Below are 26,770 nucleotides of genomic sequence, written 5' to 3'. Positions count from 1 at the left end.
ATGATTCAGATTTGAAGACTGATGAATAGAAAAAAAAACATATGAGGCGAATTGGTTTTTGAATTCTCCCATTAAACATAATAAATTGTTTATACACGATAATAATGGAAACGTATTCATAGTTTTGTAGAAGATTTTCAATTGATTGAGGTTTCCATATGAAGAGCACATTAGCGGTTTCACAATTGAATGAAGAAGAATAGAGGAAAAGCTTTTGCCACTCATGAAAGTGAAGCAGAATTGAGGAAAATGAATTTGCCGCTTAAAATATAATTCTCTAGCTAAATAGCAATGGCACAACAACAGGTGATGTGGCAAAATTATTTTGCTTTAATAATAGAGATAGATATACATATATTAGTAAAGTACCCTATGCAACAAGGCTACACATTCTTAGCCCTTAGGTTTAAAACTTTTTTTTGGGGCACGTCAAAAAAATTATATTTTGTATTTTGAGTATGATGTTAAATATGGGTCCTTTTGATTTAGATCATATCTTTTAATAGATTAAAATTTGTCAAAGATGGTTATAGCTTGTCAAACATGTTTGATTTATAAAATTATGAAAAAGTAATGAAATGCAACTGTCACGAACCACTGCATGTAACCGCTTATGTATAACCACCATGAATTACCAAATCCTACCACTATGAACCAACTATCATTGTGAACCACCAAATCAGACAATGAACATTAGGTGTCAACGGTTTTCCTATTGAACAATAAAAAAGATATAAGGGTAATGACGTCACAGTTTTTTTTCACGGAAGCCTAAACCACCAATTATAACTACTTTTATACAAATGCCTGACTCTCTTATCCTTATTCGTCTTCTTTTGGTGGAATGCCATAGGTAACGACAAACCCTATATTTAAGTGACAACGATTTGGTTGTGGCATCAAAATAGGGATGCAACCGAGTGATGATAAAGTAGCAATGTTTTTGTAGTTTCTTCAACTTCTTATACAATGACACTCTAGTGGTGAAACTAACCGCTCATGAAACATGGTTGGTAGCTCGCTACTCACAGCTCAGCTCGTAGCTCGCTCGAATAAAACTAGCTAATAAAACTCGATTTGAGACGATCTAAGCCAAGTCGACTCATTTGGTAACCAAGCCGAGCTCAAGCTCAACTCGGCTCATAGCTATACTCGTTGGCTTGTTTAACTTCAAGGTCATGCTCGAGCCAAACCGAGCTACCTCCATTAATTAGCTCAAACCCACCCTAGCTCGACTCGTCCTACTCGTTACAAATTTGAATCGAGCCCGATTTAAAAAAAAAAAAAAAATCCTTGTCAAGTTTCTGTAATCGGAAGTTGAACGCAACCGAGTTAAAACACTCGGAAGTTGAACGCAACCGAGTTAAAACACCGACTCACTCACGTCCACTTTCTCTATATCATTCATCTTCATTTCACCCCCCCTTTCAAATTCCAAAACCCCCAATCCCCAAATCAATTGATAGGGTTTCAAAACCCTTATTCTAATTCCCAATAATCAGCAACATGTACACTACCCAACAGAGGGTAACACGATCTCCATTATCAATCACCCCACGATCCGATGCACAACCTTTCGGAAACCCTAGCATCACCAGACACGTGTCCGGCAAGGGTAAGGCGGTGGCGTTCGTTGACGCGCCGCCACCTCCGCCGCCGCTAGGGTTGTTGAATGACAACGGAACGGTGGATGATGGTGAGGGTTTAGATGATTGGAGAAGGTTTCAAGAAGCAGGGTTGTTAGATGAGTCTGTTATGGAGAGGAAAGATCATGAAGCATTGGCTGAGAAGGCTCAAAGACTTGAAAAAGAGGTATTTTTATTTTTATTTGTATTTCTGGCTGTTTAATTGATTACTTTAGCTAGTGTTGTTTATGTGTTAATGTTGCAAAGTTTATAAATCTGTGATGAAAAGGGATATGTGTATGTATATATGATCAATGAGTTATATTTAGGGTCTTTTAAGTGATTTTCAGTAGGGCTGCAAACGAACCGAATTCGTGTTTGTTTGTTAAAAAATATAAGTGTTCACGAACTGTTCATGAACACTTATTGAACGGGATTTTATGTTGACGTTTGTTTGTTAAGGAAATGAAATTGTTCGTGTTCGTTTGTGTTTGTTTGTTAATTTTAGGCATCGAACGTTAATGAGCACAAACTAATGTTTATGAACACAAATGGAAACAAACGGACACAAACAAACGTTCATGAACACATTACCAAACGTTTGATTTGTCGGAATTTTGAAGTATTTAAATAAAATATAAAAACTAAGAACACTAATGAACTTTCGCACACAATCGAACACGTTACCAAACGCTCATGAACATAAATGAAACGAATGAAATTTCTTGTTCGTGTTCATTTGTTTAATAGGCGAACGAACACAAACGAACTTCCCGCTGAATGGTTCACGGACTGTTCGCCGAACGTTTGATTCGTTTGCAGCCATAATTTTCAGGTGTAAGATGGATTTTTTTAAAAGTTACCATGCTATAACTTTCTGTTGAAATGTGCGTATTTTACCCAAACAAAGAGTGTTTATTCTATGAAGAATCTTGAACTCTTGTGATGGAAAGGTACATGTATATATGTGATCAATGTTTCAACAAGGGTACGGAGAGTATACAATACAGTAATGTTATTTCTGATTATTGATGAAAGTATGTATATTTTACCCGAATAAAGAGTGTTGTATTCTATGTAGAATGTTATTTTTGATCACATTCTTTTTGTTTTTCTTTTCGCAGTTATTTGATTATCAGTATAATATGGGACTCTTGCTGATCGAAAATAAGGAGCTAATGGCAACCACCGAGGAACTCAAAGAAGCACTTGCAGAAACACAAGAAGTCGTTAAACGTGAGGAGGCTGCCCATTTCATGGCCTTGAACGAAACTGAAAAACGATACGATGAATTGCGGAAAGCTTTAGAGTTTGAGAAGCGATGTCAGGCTGACGTAAGAACATTTCTTTCTTTATAATGTTTCTTCGATTGTTATAGTCTATTCGGAAGTTCTGAACATACGTGTTGTTTTTTTGCAGCTTGAGAAGGCGTTACGTGAAGTCAGTGAAGAGAATAAACAAATTAAACTTAAATCTCAAACGAGTTTAGTTGATGCAAACAATTTAGTTGCGGGAATCGAGGGTAAAGCTAGACTGGTGGAAGAAAAGATGCAACAAGCCGATGCAAAGCTTGCTGAGGTGGACCGAAAGAGTTTGGATTTAGACAAAAGATTGCAAGAGCTAGAGACCCATGAGAGTCTGTTGCAGAGTGAACGCCAAACGTTTATTACAGGGTATTGTTTGTTAAAATATTTATGACAGTTTGAATGATTATATTATAACTTGATTATTCTGATTTTTGCAAAAAAAGTAACTATGAAAGGGTAAAATAGTTTTACTTGTATAGTTATTTTTTTAGATTATTTGTTATAATAATGATTTTTTTAATAGGCGTGAAGCATGGGAAAATACGTATTCAAATCAGAAAGAGGATTTACGGGTATGGGAAAGGAAATTGCAAGAAGGGGAAGAGCGGTTATGTGAAGGTAGGAGAATTATGAATTCACGGGAGGAAAAAGTCATTAAATCCGAGACGACCGTTAAAATAAAAGAAAAGGAACTCGAGGATGCACATAATAAGATTGCGTCTAGCATTTTGGAGTCAAAGAAGAAAGAAGACGATATAAACATCAGATTATCGAAGTTAGTTGCAAAAGAGGAGGTTTGTTTTTGACTTTTTGTTTCTGTTGACTTATCTTGTTGACCCGTCAATAATTTCATTGTTTTTTTTTCTGTTATGTTGTAGCAAGCCGAGTTGATTAGAAAGAACCTTGAGATCAAGGAAAAGGAATTGCTCGATTTGAAAGAGAAATTGACTGCAAAAGAAAAAGTGAGTTCATATTTAACTGTCTGTTTGTTTGTGTGCATATGTGGAATATGCCACGTTGTTAACTCATCGCTATTGGCTGGTTGGGTGACGGGTCAAAATGGGTTTTGATTTAAAAGAGTTAGTTTATTCTTATCTCGACAAAATAGGCTGGTTGACCCGAAACCACTTTTATTAATCCTTTTTATATTTTCTAGTCGTTAATGCATCAGCTATGATTACAAAATAATTAATTTTCTTATTATTAATCAGAAATTATATATACTATGAATATGCTATTTTGTCACATCAGCCAACTTTGGCATTAACCAACTTTAGCCCCTCAACTTTAATGACATGTTTAGCTCCTCAACTCTGATAATGACATGTTTAGCCTCTTAACTAAAAAAAATTTGGCTCTTCAACTTTAATAAAGACATGTTTAGCCACTCAGCTTTTATAAAGACATGCTTAGCCCCTCAGCTTTAATAAAGACATGTTTAGCCCCTCAGCTTTAATAATGACATGGTTAGCCCCCCAGATTTAATAATGACATGTTTTGCCCCTCAGCTTTAGTAATGACATGTTTAGCCCCTTAACCACATCGAAAAACTTTTGTTTCTAAACTTTAATAATAAACAACTACAGGTCCTCAACTTTAATAATAAACAACTTTAGCTCCTCAACTTTAATAATGACGTGTTTAGCCCCTTAACTAAAACAATTCTAGCCTCTCAACTTAAATAATAAACAACTTCAGCCTCTCAACTTTAATAATAACATGTTTAGCCCGTCAACTTTAATTATAACATGTTTAGCCCGTCAACTAAAGCATCAAACAACTTTAAGTCTCGCGATTTGCTTATTTTTATATACATTTTGAACCCGCTGCGGAGCGTGGGTGGTAACCCACTAGTTCTGAATAAAACGGAGACTTTGGGCATTTGTTAACCTGTTCGATTCCCGTTGTAGCTATTTTTTGTTCAACTTGTTTGAGATAAAATGTCACCCAAATTGACTCACATGTAAAAAGTAAAAAAAAAAAAAAAACAATTGGAATTGCACTTCTAATCATGTTCGTTTTGCTTCAGGTGGAGATCCAAAAGATTTTAGATGACCATAAAAATTCCCTCGAATCTAAAAGGCGGGACTTCGATAAAGAATTGGATGAAAAGCGGAAATCAGTGGAGGCCGAAACGAGATGCAAAATAGAAACGTTGGAGCAGAAAACTGACGAGTTAAATCACAAGGAAGAAAAACTAAGAAAGCAAGAGCAATCGCTCGAAAAGAAGCTAGCAAGATTAAATGATAAAGAGAACGAGATCGACAAAACGTCGAAGTTATTAAAAGCAAAGGAGAAATCTATAGAAGCAGAAGCAAAAAAGTTTGAAACCGACAAGAAACAGTTACTTGCGGAGAAAGAAAGTCTGGAAGCTCTGAAAGCTGGTACAGAAGAAATTAAGGACGAGATCACTCAACAGGAGTTAGGAGTTCAAGAAGAACTTGAAAAACTTCGAATTACAGAAGACGAACGAATAAACTTTTCCCGCTTGCAACTAGAGCTAAAAGACGAGATAGAAAAATGCAGGCTCCAGAAAACGTTGATTATGAAGGAACGTGATGATTTGAAGAACGATAGATTGAAATTCGAGAACGAATGGGAGTCATTGGATGAGAAAAAGTCGGTCGTAAGCAAAGAAATAATGGAATTTAACGAACAAAAAGAGAACTTCGAAAAGAAAATGAAATCCGATAACGAGAAATTAGAAAAAGAGAGAGTTTTGACGAAAGTTTATGTTGAAGAGCAAATGGAAGTTGTTAAGTTGGAGAAAGAAACATTTGAGGCTCGAATGAAGCATGAAGAATCCCTTTTAGTTGAAAAATACGAAAACGAGCATCGACAGTTTCTTCACGATTTTGAGAAACAAGAACGGGATTTCGAGGCGAGTTTGCAGAATAAGCGAGCGGAAATGGAGAGAAATATGGAGGAAAAGAAGAAAGCGTTCGAGGAGCTACGGGAAAAAGAGTTGGATAATATTAGTTACTTGAAGGAAGTCGTACGAAAAGATTTCGAAGAACTGAAATCCGAAAGAGAGAGAGTTAAAAAAGAGAGAAACGAGATTGAATTAAACAGTCGAAAGTTAGAAGAAAACCAACTTGAAATGCAAAATGACATAAACGACCTCGGAGCGCTTAACGAGAAGATAAAAGATCAACGGGAAGATTTCGTAAAGGAACGAAATCGGTTTATTGAATTTGTTGAGAAACTAAAGGACTGTGAGAACTGTGGGGAGATTGTTAGAAGTTATGAGCTTTCCGATATACAAATTCCCGAGGTTAGAGATGATTCTCGAACTACGAGGACTATGAATGAAAGTAGTGAAAAGTCCGAGGGTAATGTTGCAAATAAGTTGAAGTCTTGGGTACAGTCAACCGTGTTTAAATTGTCCCCTCACAGAAGAACGAAGCAACAGCATGATGAAATCCCCAAAACGCCCTTACCGGAAGCGGTGACCGATCTAGATGCAAATGATAACTCTAACGTGCCAGCTGGCGATTCACATGATGATGATGATCAGAGCTACATGGGAAGTAAGAATCTTGAAGTTCCGGAAGCTTCTGAGCAATCGGAGATGAGAAGTGGGAGGAAAAAGCCTGTGAGAAAACCGAAAGGTAGGGCCCGTAAAACCCCGACAGTTGAGCCCGTGGCTGAAGAAAGTTTTGAGAAGGTAGCGAGACCCGCTACGAGAAAACGGACCCATGCTGAAACTTCTTTAGTGAGTGGAAGTGAGATGGACGGTGAGAGTGAAGTTCGTTCTGAAAGTGTAACCACCGGTGGTGGTGGTGGGCGGAGGAAGAGGCGGCAAACGGTTGCGGTTGCTCCGCCACCCCCGACTCCCGGAGAAAGTCGATATAATCTTAGGCGACACAAGGCGTAAGTTTTTTAAGGTTTTTTGGTTGTCTTGTGATCCAAATGTTTTGAAACTTGAAAGCGTTGAAGACAGTTTTTTTTTTGTTTTTTTATTTTCTTAAACTTATAAGTTACTAATCAATAAGAGACGTTTTCAAATTTCAAAGTTAATTTAAAGTTTCATATGCGAGAATGTGTTTATCTTAGATATTAATTGAATGCACACTGTTTCTTGAACCGGTCTCTATATGTATATGTAGAGTGGACAAAAAATCCGGTTCCGGACCCGACCCGGAACTGGTTTCTACCCTACCCGACCCGCAGGTACAGACCTGTTCTAGACCGTGGTTTAGAAAAAAGCAACCGAACCAGACCCGACCCGACCCGGAACCACTGGAAACGGTTCTACCTCTACCCGGTCAAAACCGGACCCGAACCCGCCAAAACCCGAAAAACAATAATTCACTAAAAACACGGGCGTGTGCAGTTCTCATGGTTATTCACTTAAAATTTGGTTCTGTATTAACAAAACATATATATTAATAACGATTGCAGCGTTTGACAATACGGTTTTTTTAGAGAAGCACCCGTTATTGATGAGAAAAAATAACGAAATTCTCGTGACCTCAGATCAATAATTCTATTAATTTTGTTAGAAAGTTGAAGAAACGATGTTGCAGTTTCAGTAGCGATTACTTTGTTTCTAAACAGAAACAGTTGTGAATTTTGATTAAATTGTAAGTGCGGTATAATTTTAGCATATTAGGAAGTTAATGAATATATATGGTTGTATTTTACTTGCGTAAATTTGTGTATTTGTTTTTTATATGATGATCAGTGAAGATACCGCCCCTCAAGCTAAAGCTTCTACCAGTAGTAGAAAAAAGAAGGAAGTTTCTGAATCGAAAAAACCTGAAACTTCGGCTGCTGTGGATACAGAAGTTGCTAGCGATGTCAGCAAGCCGTTGGTGCATGTCACAGTCAGCAAAAGAACCGACACGCAGATATTAGAAACAGCTGTAAGTATATATAGCTAATACTAGGTTAGAAACCTCGGGTAAAGATCCGGTACAAAATGTCATTAACCTAGGAAGTGTAGGAAACCGGGTCAAACGAACTCCGATTGAGCTCATTCTAGCGGCGTTGGAACTGTCTCGTTGAAACCTAACCAGAAACCCCAACCTCTTAACCCTAAACCCTAAAGCTAAACCCTAATTCTAACCCCTCAAGCTAAACCCTAAAATCTAAACTATAAACCCTAAACGCTAAAACCCTATATGTATTTGAATAGGATTCGACGAGACAGTTCCAACGCCGCTGGAATGAGGTCAATCGGAGTTCGTTTGACCTGGTTTCCTACACTTCCTAGGTTAAGATTGTTTTGTACCCCTAGAAACCCGTGTATTACACATGTTAGAATAAAAGAAATATGAGTAAATTACGATTTTGGCCCCTGTGGTTATTTCACTTTTACCCTTTTAGCCCAAAAAAGAATTTTTTAACATCCGAGCCTCCAACGCCCCATCCATTAAATGTTAGGGGCCAAAAGGGTTAGAAAAAAAGACGTTGGGGGCTCTCAGATGTTACAAAATTCTTTTTTAGGCTAAAAGGGTAAAAGTAGGGGCTAAAATCGTAATTTACTCAAGAAATATTAAAGAGTTTAGTAATGAAGATTTAGGAATTATAGAACAATATTTTGAGTTAAGTTATGATTTAAGTCAACTTTATTAGTTAACGAAGGGGTGAAATAAGAGAAGCGGAAAACCAGAATTTGGACTCACATAATTGTGACACGTGGCACAACTTACTTATTTATTAGGTAATATAGATATTTCACATATACAAGTAATTGTGTGATGGTTACTTGGTATACGCATATGATTTTTTGCAGTTTAAAACACCCGAAGATGTTGAAGACAGCAGTGGTGCCGTGAAAGTTGTTAAAAATACAGAAATAATCGAGGAACTTAGTGTTGCGCATGAGTGCGAGAATTTGGATAATAATGAAGATGATGCCAATGCCGATGATGATCATGATCATGATGAAAATGAAGATGAATATGACGACGATGATGGTTCAGAGCAACATCCCGGTGAAGTGTCTATTGGAAAGAAAATATGGAAATTCTTGTCGACATGATCGATTTTATCTTGTTTTTATTTTTTTTCACAAGTTTTGTGTAGTGTACTCTCTGTTATGATTTCAATGCTTCCATGTACTGATGTACCCCACATTTTAGACTATAAAACAGGTTCAAATGTTCAATTCATATTATTTAGATGATTCTTGTGGTCTGGCGCATTGTATTTACATTCGTAATACTGATTTTATTCTGCATATGTTTGAAAAAACGCCTCCAGTGTATGTATCTTCGCGTTTTCTTTGAATTCAAGCCTGACTAAACCGGCGGTATGATGATGAGTATGGGCGAAACGGGCTACTTCAAAAAATGATGTGTAAATCATAATGACTACGTTAGGTACTTGTACGAAGCGTTTGACATGTTTACTGAGAAAGATACCGAGAGTGAGGTAAGCAGTTATACAACCGTCTCATTTATCATTGTTAAGAAATATCTAAAAAAATTGTATGTGGTTACCACAGTTTTTACTTAAAATTGGTTATGCATTAAACGCCCATCTCTATATATACAAGCGGATTTAGATAGAGAACCGTGATATAAACAGTTATATGTATTGCAAATGCATATAACTGTATTGGCATATGCACACCTTTCAAAAAAAAAAATATGTATTGCATAATGCATATGCATTGAAGAGAAGTGGAAGAAAATAAAAAAAAACCTAAAAAATGTATTACTTTACATTTAAATGTGTACATATGTTGACATGACTTTTATTAAGTATTAAGAACCAGTTATATATAGAATTCTATACACGGTCGGTCCAAGCTTTTTGGAGGCCCAAAGCGAATGTTAAATTTGGGACCCTTTTGAATAAATATTATTTTACTCACCATTATCTTAATGATAATCGATAACCTTATCAATATTACTAGATTAATCGCTTAATGAGTCGATAACATGTTAACGAACATGGATCCATGACTCTTTGTTAATGGAGGAAAAATGAAATTTGTTAAAATAAAGTTAAAGGACGTTGAGTGAGTAGAACTGATACCTGGAAATAAAGTTAAAAAAAACAAATATTATTTAAACGTTGATAACCACTACACTACAGGAGTGAGATTCGTTAAACTAATCGAACTTCATCTTATTATACATAATATTTTTCAAATGAAATTCCTAAAAATTTGGAGGCTCAAAGCGCTAGCCTAAGTTTAGTACACTAACGGGCCGGCCCTAATTCTATATATCTATACATAAGATTGATATCTTGAACAAAAGATGTACCGTTTGTAAAAGATGATTGATGAATATGATAGGAAATATGGGACTATGGGGGTGCAAGTAGGGTGGGCTACTGCCTACTTGTATGATGCTTCACTATCCTACTCTTATGTCCATACAATACATGATACATCTAAGTTTTGCTTTTCATTTTCAATTTAAACTGTAGGGTATATTAAATATTAATGCTAAATTAATATCTTTGAATTGAATTTGATTCTTTATCAAATTAGCACAAGTTAAAACTTCATGTTGAGTAAACATTGATATAGTTTACCCGGTACATGAACTATGAAAAGAAGATTAATTCATAAAATGATAAAAATAGCCCGAGTGTCACCACATGTGTAAAAAACATCAATCTAACCCAGACACACTTATTTTATATAACCCGTTTAACAATTTATCTAAACAAGTCAAACAGATCAACGGGTAGAAATTAAGTTGTAAACGTGTTAACCAGGTTGGTAGTTGTAAAAACTGGGTTACACAAGTTTACGGGTGAACATGTTTAGTAAACATGTCTCTCAAAACACAACTCGCCTCATTAAGCATGTCAACCTTAAAACAACTTATTTAATTAAGTAGGTTAATCTGAACATGTCCTACTTATTAAACGTGTTAACTATAAATAATAAATTTATAACCTTTTTTTAGCGACAAATTTTGGATCACTGACATACCACTGGAGTATCATCGTGCCACTAGCAGAACCACCTGATCATATTCATCTCCACTAGGCATAATGTCTATACACCAATTCAGAAGAAAACCCAATAAATCTGGGACAAACCTCCCTTGTGAGAATCGAACTCATAACCTAATGGTCTCTAAGCGTTATCCCACCCCCAAATTTATAATCCTACCTTCAAGTTATTTAAGGACCTCTAGAAGATATTTATTTATGGAAACCATCAATATAACCAAAGATGTAAATCCAATACTTTTGTAACTTTACATTTCTTTTCTTTTTTATCATATAAGAACACTATTGAGACACATGGAGACAATTACAAGAATGATTACATAAGACTTAATCTCTATAAAAACCACAACCAATCCATAGCTTGATTGCTTTATTTCACTATCGACTCGTCCCTAACTAATAGGAGACCGAAGTCAGTCAAGTAACCTCGCATGTCTTGCCAATGTGGGCATTAAGATCATTTTTTTCATCTTTACCTCTCCTCTCGTTAAACAAGCTGATTCTTCAATGCCCGAGTTTGGCCGATTTAAAAGTGATTCAAATTCTTATCAAGAATATTATTATCACTTAGTTTTTTTGAAAGAAAAGGAAAATTTTTGTTTAATACAACCCAATACGGTATGTGATATATCTTTTAACCTGGTTAAATTTATTACGGTATGTGATATCTTTTAACCTGATTAAATTATTGGTGCTATAACCAATGTGGAAGATATATAGTTCCTAGCCAAAGCTCCCGTATAATATAGCTCCATTTGTAAGCCTTGAGGACTACCAAAATCAAATTCAGATACAAACGTGATGGCGAATTGGCGACGATTGTGTATGAAGTTGTAGGCGATAATTATGGTGATTGCGTTGTAGGCAATGATGTATGTGTTTACTTCCAAGTCACATGCGGTCACTTACCTGAATCTATTATTGTTAGGAAGAAAGATGATCCTGTAGAAAAAGACCGCAAATAGAGAGTCTAGACTCTAGAAGCTAATAATTAACTTATAAAAAAACCGCAAATAGGACCCTTGGTCTCAAAAGGTATGCATGTCTACGCTTCTAACTGCTTGAGGCGATAAATGTACATTAGACGCACTGGAGGCGCAAGTAAAAACAGCTTGAAGCACATCTTCTACATGGGGAGATTTTTTGAACATATAGTTTTTAGCTTGTACATACAATATTTTTTATATATTAAATCATACATAGAGGTTATTTTTATCTTAATTTAAAGTCCTTCATAATAGAGACATACGAGAATTATAAAAATAATTATATAAATACGTCTCATGTTTTTAGGCCCAAGCATGCATGTAACCAAAATATGATTTAAACACAAAATTATTGTAATAAAACCTGCAAAGGGGGACTGTATATGTGTAGGCTAGTGTGTATTATTCATGTGGTCCAGCAGCACCATTATATATGGCAACTTTTATATTTACTACAACCTACATGTGGTCCTCTCCTCTCTAGATATTAGACAATCATCCTAGTTTTCTTAACGTTTAATATATATATTTCTATTAAAACAATTTTGAATTTTAACAGTTTAAAGTATATAAATATTTAATAGGTGTAAAAATGTTAGATAGAGTAATTAAAACCCGGTTGACTAAACTTATATTTTCCCTCCAATGACATAACCCGAATCAATTTCAAAAGAACAAATTAGGCACAATCATTTTCTAAATCTATAAAGAAACCAAATCAACTACTGGTTTGTTCATTATTCAAACTGCTGGACCATCCCAGCATGTTGACAAGATGAAATCAAAAAAAGACAAATGCCTATGGTTGTAAAAGAAAAAATCAAAACTAAATTTCAAATCGAACATAAACAATAACGCTTATCAATACGTCACACACTGACTAGACAATCAACACCGATTAGTCGATTACTACGTAATCTATGGATTCTTCAGATTTTTTTTATAACTATGGGAATCCGTTGCCTAGAATCTCTTAGGACCCGTTGATATCCTACTAACTAGACGAATTAAGCCATGTAGCTAAGCCCTTTACTGAAAGCAAGAATCAAATTCAAACCTAGAACTTCCTTTGAAGGGAATTAAATCCTTATTATTGCGCTCTACTTCTAAAGGTTAACCACGAGTTTTGTTAAACAAAACATCTGTGGTTTTTAAAATGATTATATTTGGTATATATTATTTTCATGTATTTATATTTTGGCCTTTTAAAATGATTATATTTGGTATATATTGAAGATTTGGATTTCCCATTTCCATTAAGATGAAGGCATGTACTTTTGGTTACAATAGGGTTCCTCACAAGTGTCAGTTCTCTTTGCAACCTTTTTCTTGATACCTACTCAGTGATTGCAGGTTCAGTTACTTGTGTTCATAGGTATTCCCTAAGCAACCCTATTGTACAACTATTTAAGTACATCGTACAACATCAATGGACACAATGTTGTGTGAGAATCAAACTTTGTCATTTATTTTATAAGAATAAGAATAATAAAAAAATTGTAAAAGAAAAGAAATTTATGATTTGATGGAAATGTCTTGTTACACAAAGTTCTTCTTTGGCAGAAACATTAAATGAGAACAGAAAAGTTTCAATCACACCCTTTGTCTTGTATGTAAAGTATAGACTTGGAAAAAACTATCATTTTAATAAAATAATAATTTAAATAAACAGGATGGGAGGTATGTTACCATTTACGTGATCAGTAAAAAGAGTGTAAAAATGCATAAAAACATATTTACAGATATAAGACGATTATATAATCACACAAATACATCTATTTCTCTTTTCACTATATCCTATCAACAATAAGTAAAAATGTATTAGAGGGGACGGGGCTCCCCATGGAGGTGCCATCACGCCGACGCGTGGAATGCAAGGGAACACCGCCGCCACCCATATTGATCACGCGTGGATCCTAAAATGCGTTGTAGCCATCACGCGTGAAGAAAGTTGATTGAATTCAGTTTTGTTTTTGTTTTTTTGAATTTGAATGATTTTGATAGTGTGTGGTGAGTGATGGACATTTCCACTAAAATCCATCACTAGTGATTGAATAATGGTCGATGACATGGCGGAAATTGATTGAATGTTGTAACTGATGAGTGAGTGATGTGTGATGGACGCCCCTACTCCCTTACATTTCTTATAATGCTGTAGTTAAATTTGGTAAGTATTTAACACACTCCTAAACACATCCATAGTTATAAAGAAATCACATATAATCTGTTATATAATAAAAGTATCTGTTGCATAGAAGATCATAAATCTTTTAGTGGATTAACTTTTTATTTTTGAATGAGAAACTAAGTTACTTTTAAATTCTCACGTATATGCACCTTACAAGATTTAAACTTTTCAATTTATATATAGTAAAGAAACACTTTACCATCACACCATGTCCTTTAAGAATGAAAAGACGGTTGTGCAAAGTGAAGCCATCATGCGTTCACGTGTGCGAGGCGCTTTTTAGGGTCTCCACTTGTGTCGCATTCTATGAATAATGTATAATTCATTTTCTTTTTTATGGCCTTTGATAAAACTTTAAAGATGACAAAGAAAAGATTAAGGTCCGTTTGACAACTTCTAAATGGGTAAGTACTGAAACAATAAAAGCAAGAGGTCTTAACAATTAAAAGCTAATATAATGCTTAACCATTCAGAGACTAATTTCTGACCAATTCGGATAAGAGGTCTTAACCATTCAGACTCAGTATAATGATTAACCATTCATAGGCAAATGTTTGAACCATTCAGACACCTGTTCACGAAACAAACAATCTAAACCATTAAGTGCTGAATCAGTAAGAGGTATAAACCATTAAGAACTGAAACAATCAGCCTCTAACATTCTAGGTGTAAACAATTTATAATCACAAAACAAATACACTACTTTTTAGCTCTTGGTAATATTTTAACAAATGTTTCAAATCTTTTCCTTATTTTCTTTCACTTCATTAAGCTCAACACAACACAACACAAATCATTTCTTTTGTCCTCAAGAAAGTTCAATTATTTTCACAAAACTCATAATTATTTAACAATACATCATTAAAACTCTTTTGTTTTCATTTACCTTGATAGATATACATCAAACACATAATAACAACATACATACATGATAGATACATACATACATACAACAGTTGGTCCCCTCCTTCATGTGACCAACATTTATCCCACTTTAATCTAAACACTCACATCACCATCACCATCTTCTCCCTTTCTTCTTAGGGTGAAGGGGGTGCTCACCTAATAGGTGAGTCCCCTCTCTTACGTCAAACCAATCCCCGTGTGCCACGTCAACTCCCCTCTTAAACTCCCCTAACACCCCCATTTGATGGCGCCACTCCCCTATTAGGTGAATTGGGTTTTTTTTAAAAAAAAAAAAAAAAAAAAAAGGAAAGCATTGATTGGTTGAAACAAAGCTGGCCCCACCACCTTTCCCCTCTCTCCTTCGGTAACCCCACACCGTTTTCCACCCTCTCTCTCTTCACCGCCTTTGTTGGCGGCACAATCCCGATCGGGATTTCGACTCACCGAAGGGGTTGCCCGAAGGCACCCCGTACCCCCTTAATCTAATCACTGAAACCCCATAATTACTCTGTTCCCCTAATTCAATTATAGCATCCATTTAAAGCAGAACAGACCCACCCATCTAGCCTCCTCCTAGACTCCCCTTATTGTTCCTCATAATTCACACATTTATACACCTTCGATTCCTGTGCATCATCACCCCTTTTGTGTACAATTGCTTTTCTTCTGCTACTCTATAACCAACCTTAGCCTTGCTATAAAACACAATGGAAAACAGAGCACTCTGTTTCAGGCTTCTTAACTTCTTCTTCCTTTTTCCTCAATTGTTCATTATCAATTACCAATTTGGAGTCTTTCTCGTTGAAATCTAATTGGGTTTTGTTAATTGTCAACATATCTTCTGAATTTTCACTTCAATTTATCTTCATTATTGCCTCATCTTCATAATCTTTCACATGTGCCCTGTTTTTTCTCACTTTCAAGTTTCAAGCTGTTTATTCCCAATTTGGTGAAATATCTATTCACATTTCAAAATTGGTTCTTTATATAGATTCTATACTATCTTTCCACCATTAAAAGCCCAAACTTTCATGACAATTGTTGTGTATTGATTTCTAATTGTCAAGATCTTTAGTGTGAGTGAAACTGTGAAACAGAGGAATTGTGATGGATTTGAGGTGTAGAATTGATGGGTATTTTGTTGTTGTGGGTTTGATGATGGGTTGTTTGATTGGAACTTGTGTTAATGGAGATAGTAATGGAGATTCAGTTGGAGCTCCAATGGTGAAAACAGAGCAAGATGCTTTATACTCTGCTATTCAAGGATTTGTGGGTAATTGGTGGAATGGGTCGGATCTTTATCCTGATCCTTGTGGTTGGACACCCATTCAGGTTATTTTCTCATTCAAATATTCAATCTATAAACATATAGTTTGGTATTATTGTATTATATTTTGGTAATTAAATGTGGTTTGATTATGTTTCTATTATAGTTATCTTTTTTTACCAAATTCATGTATACAAGAGTGTTCAACTCTTGTGGTGGCACAACGGCTGTCAAGTGGCAGTCGGCGGGATGGTTTACTTGGAGAACGAAACTCTGTCTAAGCCAAACTCTAAAGTCAATGTGGGTCAGGTTAAAACAACATAGACATAGTCTGACCGGAGTTTGACAACGGGCCTCTCCAATTTGGATAGTGCGACAGCTAACACAAGAAAGTCGCTATTCTAAAAATAATTAGTAAACTTTTTTAGTCAAAGTGTGTATAAAATGACATATAGGTAAGGTTAATTGTATTAAATCTTACTCCTAATTATTATGTTATATGATTTAATTAGCTTTCATTTATACTTGATTAATATTATCTTTTAATTAAAGTATGATACACAATGACAATAGTGTCTTTTACTATACATATAAGGCCATCCGTAGTCATAAAGCCCCTTGTGGGGCGTTATGCGACACGTGTCGTGCCATGTCACACAAGGGCTTTATGGGGCGTTATAACACTAGAGCCCGTAGTCATAAAGCCCTCGCCTAATCATTACCTATTTAATAATTTTCTATTTTATTAATTAATATAAAAAACATTGCTTAAATTTGATTGGGGGAAAACCAGAAAAAAAAAATTTCAAACAACTCACACATCACGCCGCTATCCATATCGCGCCGGATCTTCTTTTTTGGCCCATAACGCCGTGCGTTTCGGTGTTCACCGGCGCTATGCGGCGCTATTGAGCATACCGCCCTCACATGCCGCCCCATAACGTTTGCTCTAAGGATAATAACTAAAAAATAAATCTAATAAAATAATATCTAAGATTATTACAATAAATTATAACTAAATATCCATTGTATTGTTAGGATTTTTGTTTTTATTTATTTATTTTTTTTTTGAGATGTTTAAGTAATGCATGACCACTTCTTTTTTGTTTCTACAGGGTGTTTCATGTGATGTTTTTGATGGATTCTGGTACGTTACAGACCTAAGCATCGGTCAAATTTATGATAATTCTCTTCCATGTGCTCCAAATCTTGAATTTAGACCCCAATTTTTCCAACTTAAACGTTTGAAATCCTTAACATTCTCCAACTGTATCATCTCACAAAATCAAGCCACAGTTTCGCTTCAAACCGCCGATTGGGACTCGTTTTCAAGCACTTTAGAGTCGTTAGAGTTTCGTGCAAACCCTGGTTTGTCGGGTCAAGTCCCAACCGCCTTTGGCAGCCTCAAGAACCTTCAATCCCTTGTGTTGATCGATAATCGGTTATCCGGGAGTTTGCCGGTCAGCATTGGGAATTTGACTTGTTTGAAGAGGTTGGTTATGTCTGGTAATTTGTTTACAGGGAAAATACCAGAAAATTATGGGTATTTGAGTGGTTTGTTGATCATGGATTTGAGTAGAAACTTATTGTCTGGAAATGTACCTTTGACTTTTGGAGGGTTGACTTCTATCTTGAAGTTTGACTTGAGTAAGAACCAATTAGAAGGTGTGATCCCAAGTGAGATTAGTAATTTGAAGAGTTTAACACTTTTGGATCTTAGCAACAATAATATTTCTGGTGGGTTGAATTTTTCAATTCAAGAAATGAGTTCATTAGAAGAGTTGGTTTTGTCAAACAATCCTATAAATGGTGATCTAGTTGACTTTAATTGGCAAAATGTTTACAAGCTCATGGTTTTGGATCTTTCAAACACGGGTTTGACCGGTGTGGTTCCCGAATCGGTTTCAAATCTGAAAAACCTGCGGTTTTTGGGTTTAAACGACAATAAATTGTCGGGGAGTCTCTCACCGAAGCTAGCGGAATTGGGGAATTTGACGGCGCTTTACGTCCATGGAAATAACCTCACCGGTGACCTCAAGTTTCCTCGAGAGTTTTACCAAAAAATGGGAAGGCGTTTCGGGGCGTGGAATAACTCAAATTTGTGTTTCCCTATTTCTAAAGTGTCGTCACGTGTTCGCCCGTTTGGAGTGAAGTTATGTCGCGAACGGCAGTTGTGATTCCATTCCCGAGTTCAGTACCCGGGAATGGAATCACGCTGTTTGTTTTGGATGAAATAGTCTTTAGGTAATACTTGTGTAAGAAAAATGGTCTTTATTTTGACTGGAATGAATGAATGAATAGACAAGTGTTGAAATGCATTTTAGTAAGTGTTGTGTTTTTGTGTTTATTTATTTATTTATTTTTTTGTTTGTAATAATGCAAGGAGGGACTGCAAGCTGCATGTTGGTTGTTGAAGATGGCTGACGGTGGTCTGGTCTGGTCCCAACCATGGACCACTGGGTTAAGTTTTCAGAAAACCAGGGTACAAATTGGTGTGGACCTTGTGTGGCATTGGGGTGGGGGCTGGTTTGTTATAGTGAACCAAGTGGCTTGCAATCTTTTGCCATTTTCAATAGGATATTAGCACTGTCATGTGTTACATGTGTGTATATCCATGTAGTACTATTTAGATTTTATTTGTAAGGGCATGTTTTTTTTTGTCATCAATTTTAAATGAACGGATTTAATATAATAAGTAATTATAAAATAATTATTATACTGAGTCCTAAAACCAATGGATCGGTTTGAGTTTTTTCAAACCAATCCTGAATAGTTTGCTAGCGACACAAAGGTTTTGGTGTGACAAATCTTAATGTAAAGAAAGGTGAGGATAGAAAACAAAATCTCACAATATATTTATAAAAATGAATAAATTTTGTTTCGTCCTATCATGGGTTCTCTAACTCTTCCTTTTAACTAGGAACGGACATATCAGTAGCCTCTTGACCTAGTGACACAAGGTGTTTAGTCTTATTAAAGTGGTACAGGTTCAAGTTTCACAAATGGACAACGGATAGATTCTAGAAGGGGGGGGGTGCGTGTTCGTTGTTAAAAAAAAGAAAAAAACGAGGGGCATGGGTAGGTAGTCCCGACGAGGATCGGATGCACCTCATTAAACTTTTTAGTTAGCACATGTACAATTTAATCATGACTAATCCCCAAGAAACTTTTACACTGGCGATATTTGACACCTGACCCAAATAAATTTTGAAACTGACAAGAAAACTAGTTAAAAAAAAATAAAATTATGCATATATAATTAGATAAACTAGTTTACAAGTATAAAAGTGTTAAAACTCATTATTTACTTGGACAGTTAGTTCTTGTAAGTCCATTAAACAAACCCAATAACCGGTTTAAATAGTCAAGCCCAATAACCCTTTCGCCCGACCCACTCTAAACCATTAAACAATTTAACCTTCAACTCCCGGTTATTTGATTAACTACTTGATTATTGATTAGCTGATTTGGTGTTTGATTATTTGAATGTAATATATTATGTGTGTATTTGAGTTTAAAACTGTTAGCTTGAAACTTATTGGTTAATTTGTGTTTATAATTATAAAATTAGGATATATGATCACTTAGGGTCGGCTCTAAGAATTCAGGTGCCCTATTCAAGCTTGAAAAAATGTGTCTCAATCGCCACCCAAAGAAAACATCGGATATTGTTTAATTATTATTATTATTTTTTTTTAAATCAAATGGGTATGTGCTGTGCTAACTAAACTTAACGGGCTAACTTTTAAAACTTAAGAATTGTTTGTAAACGGGCCTATCAATAAGTTGGTCTTTGTATGAGTATATGCTATTTAGACGGTATAAATTTGAATTAGTTTACGTTTCGACGCCGACGAAACGCGCCGTACCATTCTTTAACTTAAAAAACATAATTTTCTTAGGTACTTATTTTTATGTACGTGGCGATATAGGTTCAAGTTGGTTAACATTTTGACGTAAATTTCTTTTGCAAAGTTTGTCTACGTTTTGACGTAACTTTTGTTCGAAGACAAGTCGAGTAAAATATTATACGTTTTCATTAGACAGAATAATTTAAGTTACTTTAAATTTTGACTTGTTGTAACATACGGAGAAATTTACTATAAAGAGTAGTTCTACTAAGTTAGTATATAGAGGGAGGAGATGTGCGAGAAGAACAAGAAAAATTATGTGTGAGATACAATCTTATAAATAAGTTTATAAACTTTAATATACTATAAAATAAGTTAAATGGGTATATTTTCATAAAATAAATATATGTTAATCCTCTATGATTTTAAATTTTTATTTATTTATACCGACATATAAGACCTTTTTAAAAGTAGATAACCTTTCTAAAGAATAGTGCCTAAAACCAATACCAACCGGGTCAAAAACCTTATCTTTAGACCAATCCATATCACGAGATAGCAGAATAAAATTATAAGTATACACTATGAATTTTTCAAGCTATAATATATTTCAATTAAAAAGAAAAATCCTATATTTACGAGTAGGTTAATTGTTCATTCTCCTCATACGACTAATGGGTGGACAAAAGCTAATCGGCTTCGTCGGTGATGGACCCACACGTGACAGAAATCTAGCCATGTGGAACCTTGTTGCTAAATATCAAACCATTTGTTGCATTGATTCAACACTTTTACACCACCGCCATGGCGCCACCCAATGGTTTATGTATGCAAGGGGATGCTGACCAATTACCTGTTGAAATTTACATGTAGATTTTTTTTTTTTTTAACAACTAAAATTTATCACCACCATCCTATATAGGATTTAAATCCACAATTATTTGGTTGGAAGACACACGACTTTATCATCAGACTATCCTTATGGACAAAATTAGACCTAATAAATGCATTAAGATCAATTTAAACCAGCATTTGAGCAACATCTAGACCTAATAAATGGGGGGCGGATGCCATGCGGCAAACCCAGTTAGGGTTCAAAGCCGCTAGGCAACACCGTCTCCACCCCTGTGGTTTGCCTTTCCGGTTTCATTTTGCGGCTACTCCTTGCCGCTGAAACAAAAAGAACTCGACCATTCAACGGTCAAAAATTATAGCCGTTGGCTATTTAAAAAAATGATTATTTTTACTCAAACTTTCACCATTTTTACTCAAACCTTCACCTTTTCAATTTCACTTCTCAATGGCTAATTTCTCAAACGATGATCTTGGTATATTTTTACTGCCCGACGATTTCGAAGACGATTTTTTTTTCAAATGATAGTAGCTTAATTTTTATCAAAGATATCATTGAGTAAGCTGAAGCGGAAGACATGACAACATCGTCGAGCATTTCTAAAATAATCGTCAAACGTGAAAGCGTAAAAGGTAACTAAATTCTTATGAATGATTATTTTGTTCACGATACATGCCACCACCTGTTTCATTTGTCGAGACGGTTGTTCTTAAGAATTGTTGGTGATTTGGAAGCACAATATCCTTGGTTTCGAGAGGGATATGATGGTAAGTTGAAAAAGAGTTTTACGACAATACAAAAAGTTACAATCGTCGTGAAACAACTCATGAGTGGTAATACTCCCGACGAGGGCGACGGGTATCTACTGATGTTCGAAAGGACTTCATGGGAATACCTTCAATTTTTCTACAACACTATGAATAAAATGTACCGTGATGAGTTCTTGCGTAGGCCGACAAGCCACGATGTAGCGATTTTATACCAAACACACATAGAAAAACACCACATTGCTGGGATGTTAGGTAATATCGATTGTACACATCTTGTTTGGAGGATGTGTCCCAAACCACTACGAGCCTTATATATGAGAGGTGATGACCAATACCTAACGGTCATGGTCGAAGCGGTTGTGTCACAAGATTTATGGTTTTGACATGTGTATTGTGGTCTGCCCGGTTCATCCAATGACATCAATGTTCTCCAAACATCTTCAATATTTCTCGCTCGACGGAATGGGACCGCACCTAAGTGTCCATTTCAAGTGAATGGATATATATATACAAATGTGGATACTATCTAATCGACGGGATCTACCCTACTTAGTGAACGTTTGTGAAAACGTTTCCATATTCGGTCTGTCCGAATGAAAAGAAGTTCGAGAAATTGCAAGAAAGGGCAAGAAAAGATGTGGAGCGTGCTTTTAGTGTGCTAAAGGGAAAACGGGGCATACTTAGGAGACCCATGCGTGCTATGGCTATAGAAAAGATTATTATTGTGACGTATAGGTGCATGATACTACACAACATGATCTTAAATGACGATGACAATGCTTTCTCACCTGTCGTCCTACCCGTTTTTGACAATGATACTCTTCGCGAGTTGATGGATCGAGATATGTATTTTCGACTTCGATATGATCTTGTGGTCCATCTTGCAACTCAAAATCTTCCATACCTCAAAGAGGAAGACGAGAAATAGTTTCTTTTTATATCTATGTTTTTTTCTTTCTATTTTAGTTGTTTTTTTCTATTTTTAGTTGTTTTTTTTAAATGTTATTTGTTGTTTAATTTAAATTGTTATTTAACAAAATTCAAATTTTAGTTACATTTATCCTTGAATTTATTTTAATTAAAAAAAAGTTCTAGGGTACTTGTAGTAGGCGTTACTGGTGTTTTGTCCCATCTAGGGTACTTGGGGTTGGAAATGATTGGATGGGGCTGGAAATATTTGTAGTAGGTTAACATCTAATTGGATGGGGCTAGGGTAATATTCTATGGTGCCCCTTCCAGCTTACTTAGACCGGAGGGTATGGGGGCCGTCCCCATGCCCGTCCTCCCGCCGCCGCCCCAACAGATCCACCCCCAGCCCCGTCGCCGCCCCAGCCCCGTCAAATTCAGCAAATATATAACACCATTCAGCATTCAGCAAGTATATAACACCATTCAGTAAGTATATAACACCATTCAACAAGTATATAACACCACTCAGCAAGTATATAACACCATTCAGTAAGTATATAAACCATTCAGCAAGTATATAACATCATTCAGCAAGTATATGTCACACCCCATTATTCCACGTATTACCGGTGGGCCCGGTGGGGAGTATCGTGACGTAGTTGATATCATCATTGTCAATACACACAATAATATAGCACAGCGGAAGGCTAGATAAAATAAACTATTACAAACCATAACGTCTGAGCGTTCGAGTTTATGAATGTACAGAGAGGAATGTAATAAGATCCACAGGCGGATCATAATGTACAAAGAACAAAACTACAGACTCCGGGTATCTATTGGATTTGCAAGATCCTCTATAACACCCTATAGCTCCAGCCTATTTCGGGAAGTACCTGTCAAATCAATTTTTAGGAAAATACGTCAGTTTACACTGGTAAATACAATTTAACTGACTCGCTTTGAAAATGTTTAAGAAAATTGATTTAGGTGCACTAGGCACAAATCATTTATAACTTGGGAAAATTTTAATAAAATCTTGTATACAGTTTTACATGTTTGTCATACATGTGGGGCCGGTTTGTAAGCCGGACATGATTAACTGACTCACCACTTATAGAACCCACAAAGGAGTTATCCCCAACTTGTGGGTAATTTAATATTTAGCATTTGCATTTGTCGGGTGCATGCCTACACCCCGTGCATAGGTCGTGGCCATTAATAACTTAAATGAGACGAGGATATCCAGGACACGGTCGTTAACCCCCAAATGTTTATGTTATCAAACAATACAGATTAAAACGGGTTATGCGGATTTATTAAATCATAATCCGACAAAATAATCCTATACCCGACCAAGCGGTATTATTATACCGCATCCCAAGCCTGTATAAGGAAAATAAGTTAAAAGTATTTACCTGGTGATAGCAGTAAAATTCCTAAGGTTCTTGAAAGGCACTTTTTACCGGAAGCTATTAATCTGTATAGAAGGTTTAATTAGCCTATTAGGATGCTAACGGGTCTTTAATTAAGTCAAGGACTTAGACGGACTAGCTAGAAGGAAACCTTATGGTTCTAAACGCTAGATTAAGCGGAGACCGGAATAGAATGTGATTTAGACCTGACAAGCTTGGATACTTGTATAATATGGGTAAACTAAATACATTCTGAAAAATGAGAATCAAATGATAAGGTTAAGCCCGTTTCGGTTATTTTACGTAAACTAGTCACGCAGACCGATCCGAACGCGTAAATGCGTAACGGGTAACCAAATAAATTATATACAGGTCTTAATCATTATTATGCTCAAAATATGTTAATATATCAGTAACATATTACCATGTATGCCCAAAAAGCAATTTAAACCAAAATAAGTCCCATAAGGGCATTTTGGTAATTTTAATGCCCATAAAAGAGTTTATTTATAAAACTGAGTTCCAGGTCTGATTAAATTAGTAAAAACATATATTTTAATAGGTTATATTAGTAGGATGCTTAACATATGAGAAATATACCTTTTATAACCAACTATGCACCGTAGGGGCATTTTGGTAAATTTACATAAGCTTTTAAAGGTCAAAATAGACTTCTGGGTTTAAAAACTTTAGCTTACTGTAATATTATATATATTAGCTTAAAACATCAGTAGGTAATGAGTTTTATAAGCCAAATATAGTTTTGACCCTTACTAGGTGCTAAAAACGCTAAAAAAACCGATTTAAAGGGCTATTTGGGTAAAAATAGGAAATCTGAGTTTTTGATCAGTTTATAAGGTTCAAAATATTATATTTATCATATAAAATCAGTAGCAAAAGGTTTGGCATTGAAATGTTATGTAAAACTCATTTTATGCTTGAAAAGGGTAAAACCGACAATAACCGAAATTAGGCTATAATCCTATGTTATGCTTAGCCTAAAAATAAATAAAAATCTTCAAAAATCCCAAAATATTATTTAACATCAGTAAGTAAAATGTTTGGTGTCAAAAATTGGGTTTAGGTAGGCCTTATGCTAATTACACCTTTTAATTATTAAAAGTTTCTTAATTACGCTATTGAGCATAACTCCTATTCTAGACCTCAAACTGATGTCAAATTTTCGGGACATGCCTAAATATCAGTAGCGAAGGTTTTAGTCCATTCACATTGCTAAAAATCTCGGTTTTATACAAAAACGGCGTTTTAGGCATTATTAAGCATAATCACGACCAAGGGTATATAATTCAAACTATTAGGCACCATGCAGTATAACTCCAGAGGGTTATACTACTAAGTAATGTGGTCCTAATGGAAGCTTAAAACGTGGAAGAATTAAGCTTGAATGGGTCAGAACTGAAAGTCAAAGAAAAAGTCAAGCTTTTGCGACTTTCGGTTATAAACTGACCTTAGACTATTAGTTGTCGGATTAAGACTGATAAAACATGATTAAATATTAATTACCAAGTCATTAGAATGTTAAAATATAATTTAGAACCTCTGGTTTATTAATTTTAATCAAACTTGCAATTTCAGTCCAGTTTGACTTTTTGTCAAACTACTTTGACCCGACAATTAACTGGTCAAACGAGATAATTAGGAGACACCCTTTTAAGGGTTAATCACCTATACTAATGTGGTTCTATAACTACTTCCAGTTTGATCAGTGGTTAAGCCACATGTAATTAAAATGAAAGTCAAAGTGAATTTATAATAAGTTTGACTTTATAGTAATTAAGCTAAATTAAATAACTAAACAAGTAATTAGAAGCTTACTTAAGGTCCTACCAATCTTTTCTACACTTGATTATCCACTTCTTACTGATGGGAGCTCCAGAGCAAGTCCTTCAAATGATTTGTTGCAAGTGTGTTTATGAACACAAGAGTAGGTTCACTTATATAACAATTTCCATGAATCTTGATTACTTCCAGGTGTATTTGGGGGCCCTGGGATCACCCCAGGTGTCCTAGCTAGTTAATTAAACCGACATATAGCTCCAAGGGTCGTCACAAACTAGGTAAAGGCGGTGGAACAGGCCAAACCCGCACCTGGCACAACTTTTCTGTTACTGGGGACCTCTCGCGGCCCGCGTAAGGATCCTTTAGGGTCTTACGCGGCCCGCCTGGACATGGGTAACTGGCAAAACAAGTTTCCATGTTGGCAGTTTCAGTCCCTGAACGTTTTTAACCCTTTTTAACCTTGTTGTCGTCATGTAGGGCCCTTGTAGTTAGTTTGGTGAAGCTCTAGGATGAATAAACAAACCTCGTAGGTTCGGGTTTGTTAAATATCTCTATGAAAGCAAGTTTCGTCAAGTTGACACTTATAGCCTAAAGTTTGGAAAACATGCTTAACGATCTCGAAATCACGTGAAATTTTTTTACCACTTATTCTTGGGAGTATATTTGAATATTTCGAAGCCTCGGTTTCGTTAAAAGGCCACTCAGAGGTCAGAATTAACATATTGACACTTTTAACCCTTGTAATTTATAATCTTCCGATTATTTTCTCAAACAGCTTCTTATATCCAATTTATTACCCGTTTAAGAATATTTTCTTGACGTGTGGTCATTCAGAGGCCCAAGTTTGGCATGTTGACACTTTTAGTCCTTCTGTAAGCATAGTTTCACTGTTTGTCAACTTTAGTCCTTCAAACTCAATCTTTCTCACAATTAAAGTTTAGGACACGTGTCTATACATAATTGGACA

At 35.6% G+C, this 26,770-nt stretch overlaps 2 protein-coding genes across 3 annotated transcripts; both read left to right on the top strand.

Annotated features, from left to right (window-relative positions):
- Positions 1-1,378: 1,378 nt before the first annotated feature.
- On the top strand, positions 1,379-9,067 carry LOC110915037 (protein CROWDED NUCLEI 2). The gene is made up of 8 exons (XM_022159661.2): positions 1,379-1,812; positions 2,750-2,959; positions 3,045-3,298; positions 3,456-3,726; positions 3,811-3,894; positions 4,962-6,805; positions 7,620-7,800; positions 8,673-9,067. Exons 1-8 carry the CDS (start codon positions 1,507-1,509, stop codon positions 8,919-8,921), a joined length of 3,399 nt encoding a protein of 1,132 aa, XP_022015353.1. The 5' UTR covers positions 1,379-1,506; the 3' UTR covers positions 8,922-9,067.
- Positions 9,068-15,268: 6,201 nt separating this feature from the next.
- On the top strand, positions 15,269-18,868 carry LOC110915036 (piriformospora indica-insensitive protein 2). 2 transcript variants are annotated; one of them, XR_004883296.1, is made up of 3 exons: positions 15,269-16,270; positions 17,321-18,449; positions 18,589-18,868. XR_004883296.1 is itself a non-coding variant. In XM_022159660.2 (2 exons), the coding sequence occupies exons 1-2, from the start codon at positions 16,046-16,048 to the stop codon at positions 18,380-18,382; spliced, it is 1,287 nt and encodes a 428-aa protein (XP_022015352.1). In that variant the 5' UTR covers positions 15,269-16,045; the 3' UTR covers positions 18,383-18,532. The 2 variants fall into 2 exon arrangements, 1 of the variants encoding a protein (XP_022015352.1); XM_022159660.2 differs by lacking the exon at positions 18,589-18,868 and having other exon boundaries at positions 17,321-18,532.
- Positions 18,869-26,770: the final 7,902 nt, after the last annotated feature.

Source organism: Helianthus annuus, chromosome 16 (genome assembly GCF_002127325.2).
Source record: "Helianthus annuus cultivar XRQ/B chromosome 16, HanXRQr2.0-SUNRISE, whole genome shotgun sequence".
NCBI lineage: Eukaryota > Viridiplantae > Streptophyta > Magnoliopsida > Asterales > Asteraceae > Helianthus > Helianthus annuus.
Note: the sequence above shows the minus strand (reverse complement) of the source record. Positions and strands in the feature narration are given on the sequence as shown.

Excerpts from the sequence above, each read along its gene's own strand:
- LOC110915037 (XM_022159661.2), top strand. The coding sequence starts at position 1,507 with ATGTACACTACCCAACAGAGGGTAACACGATCTCCATTATCAATCACC. Across the intron at positions 2,960-3,044 it reads AGAAGCGATGTCAGGCTGAC|CTTGAGAAGGCGTTACGTGA; the intron begins GTAAGAACATTT and ends GTTTTTTTGCAG. Across the intron at positions 3,895-4,961 it reads AATTGACTGCAAAAGAAAAA|GTGGAGATCCAAAAGATTTT; the intron begins GTGAGTTCATAT and ends GTTTTGCTTCAG.
- LOC110915036 (XM_022159660.2), top strand. The coding sequence starts at position 16,046 with ATGGATTTGAGGTGTAGAATTGATGGGTATTTTGTTGTTGTGGGTTTG. Across the intron at positions 16,271-17,320 it reads GTGGTTGGACACCCATTCAG|GGTGTTTCATGTGATGTTTT; the intron begins GTTATTTTCTCA and ends TTGTTTCTACAG.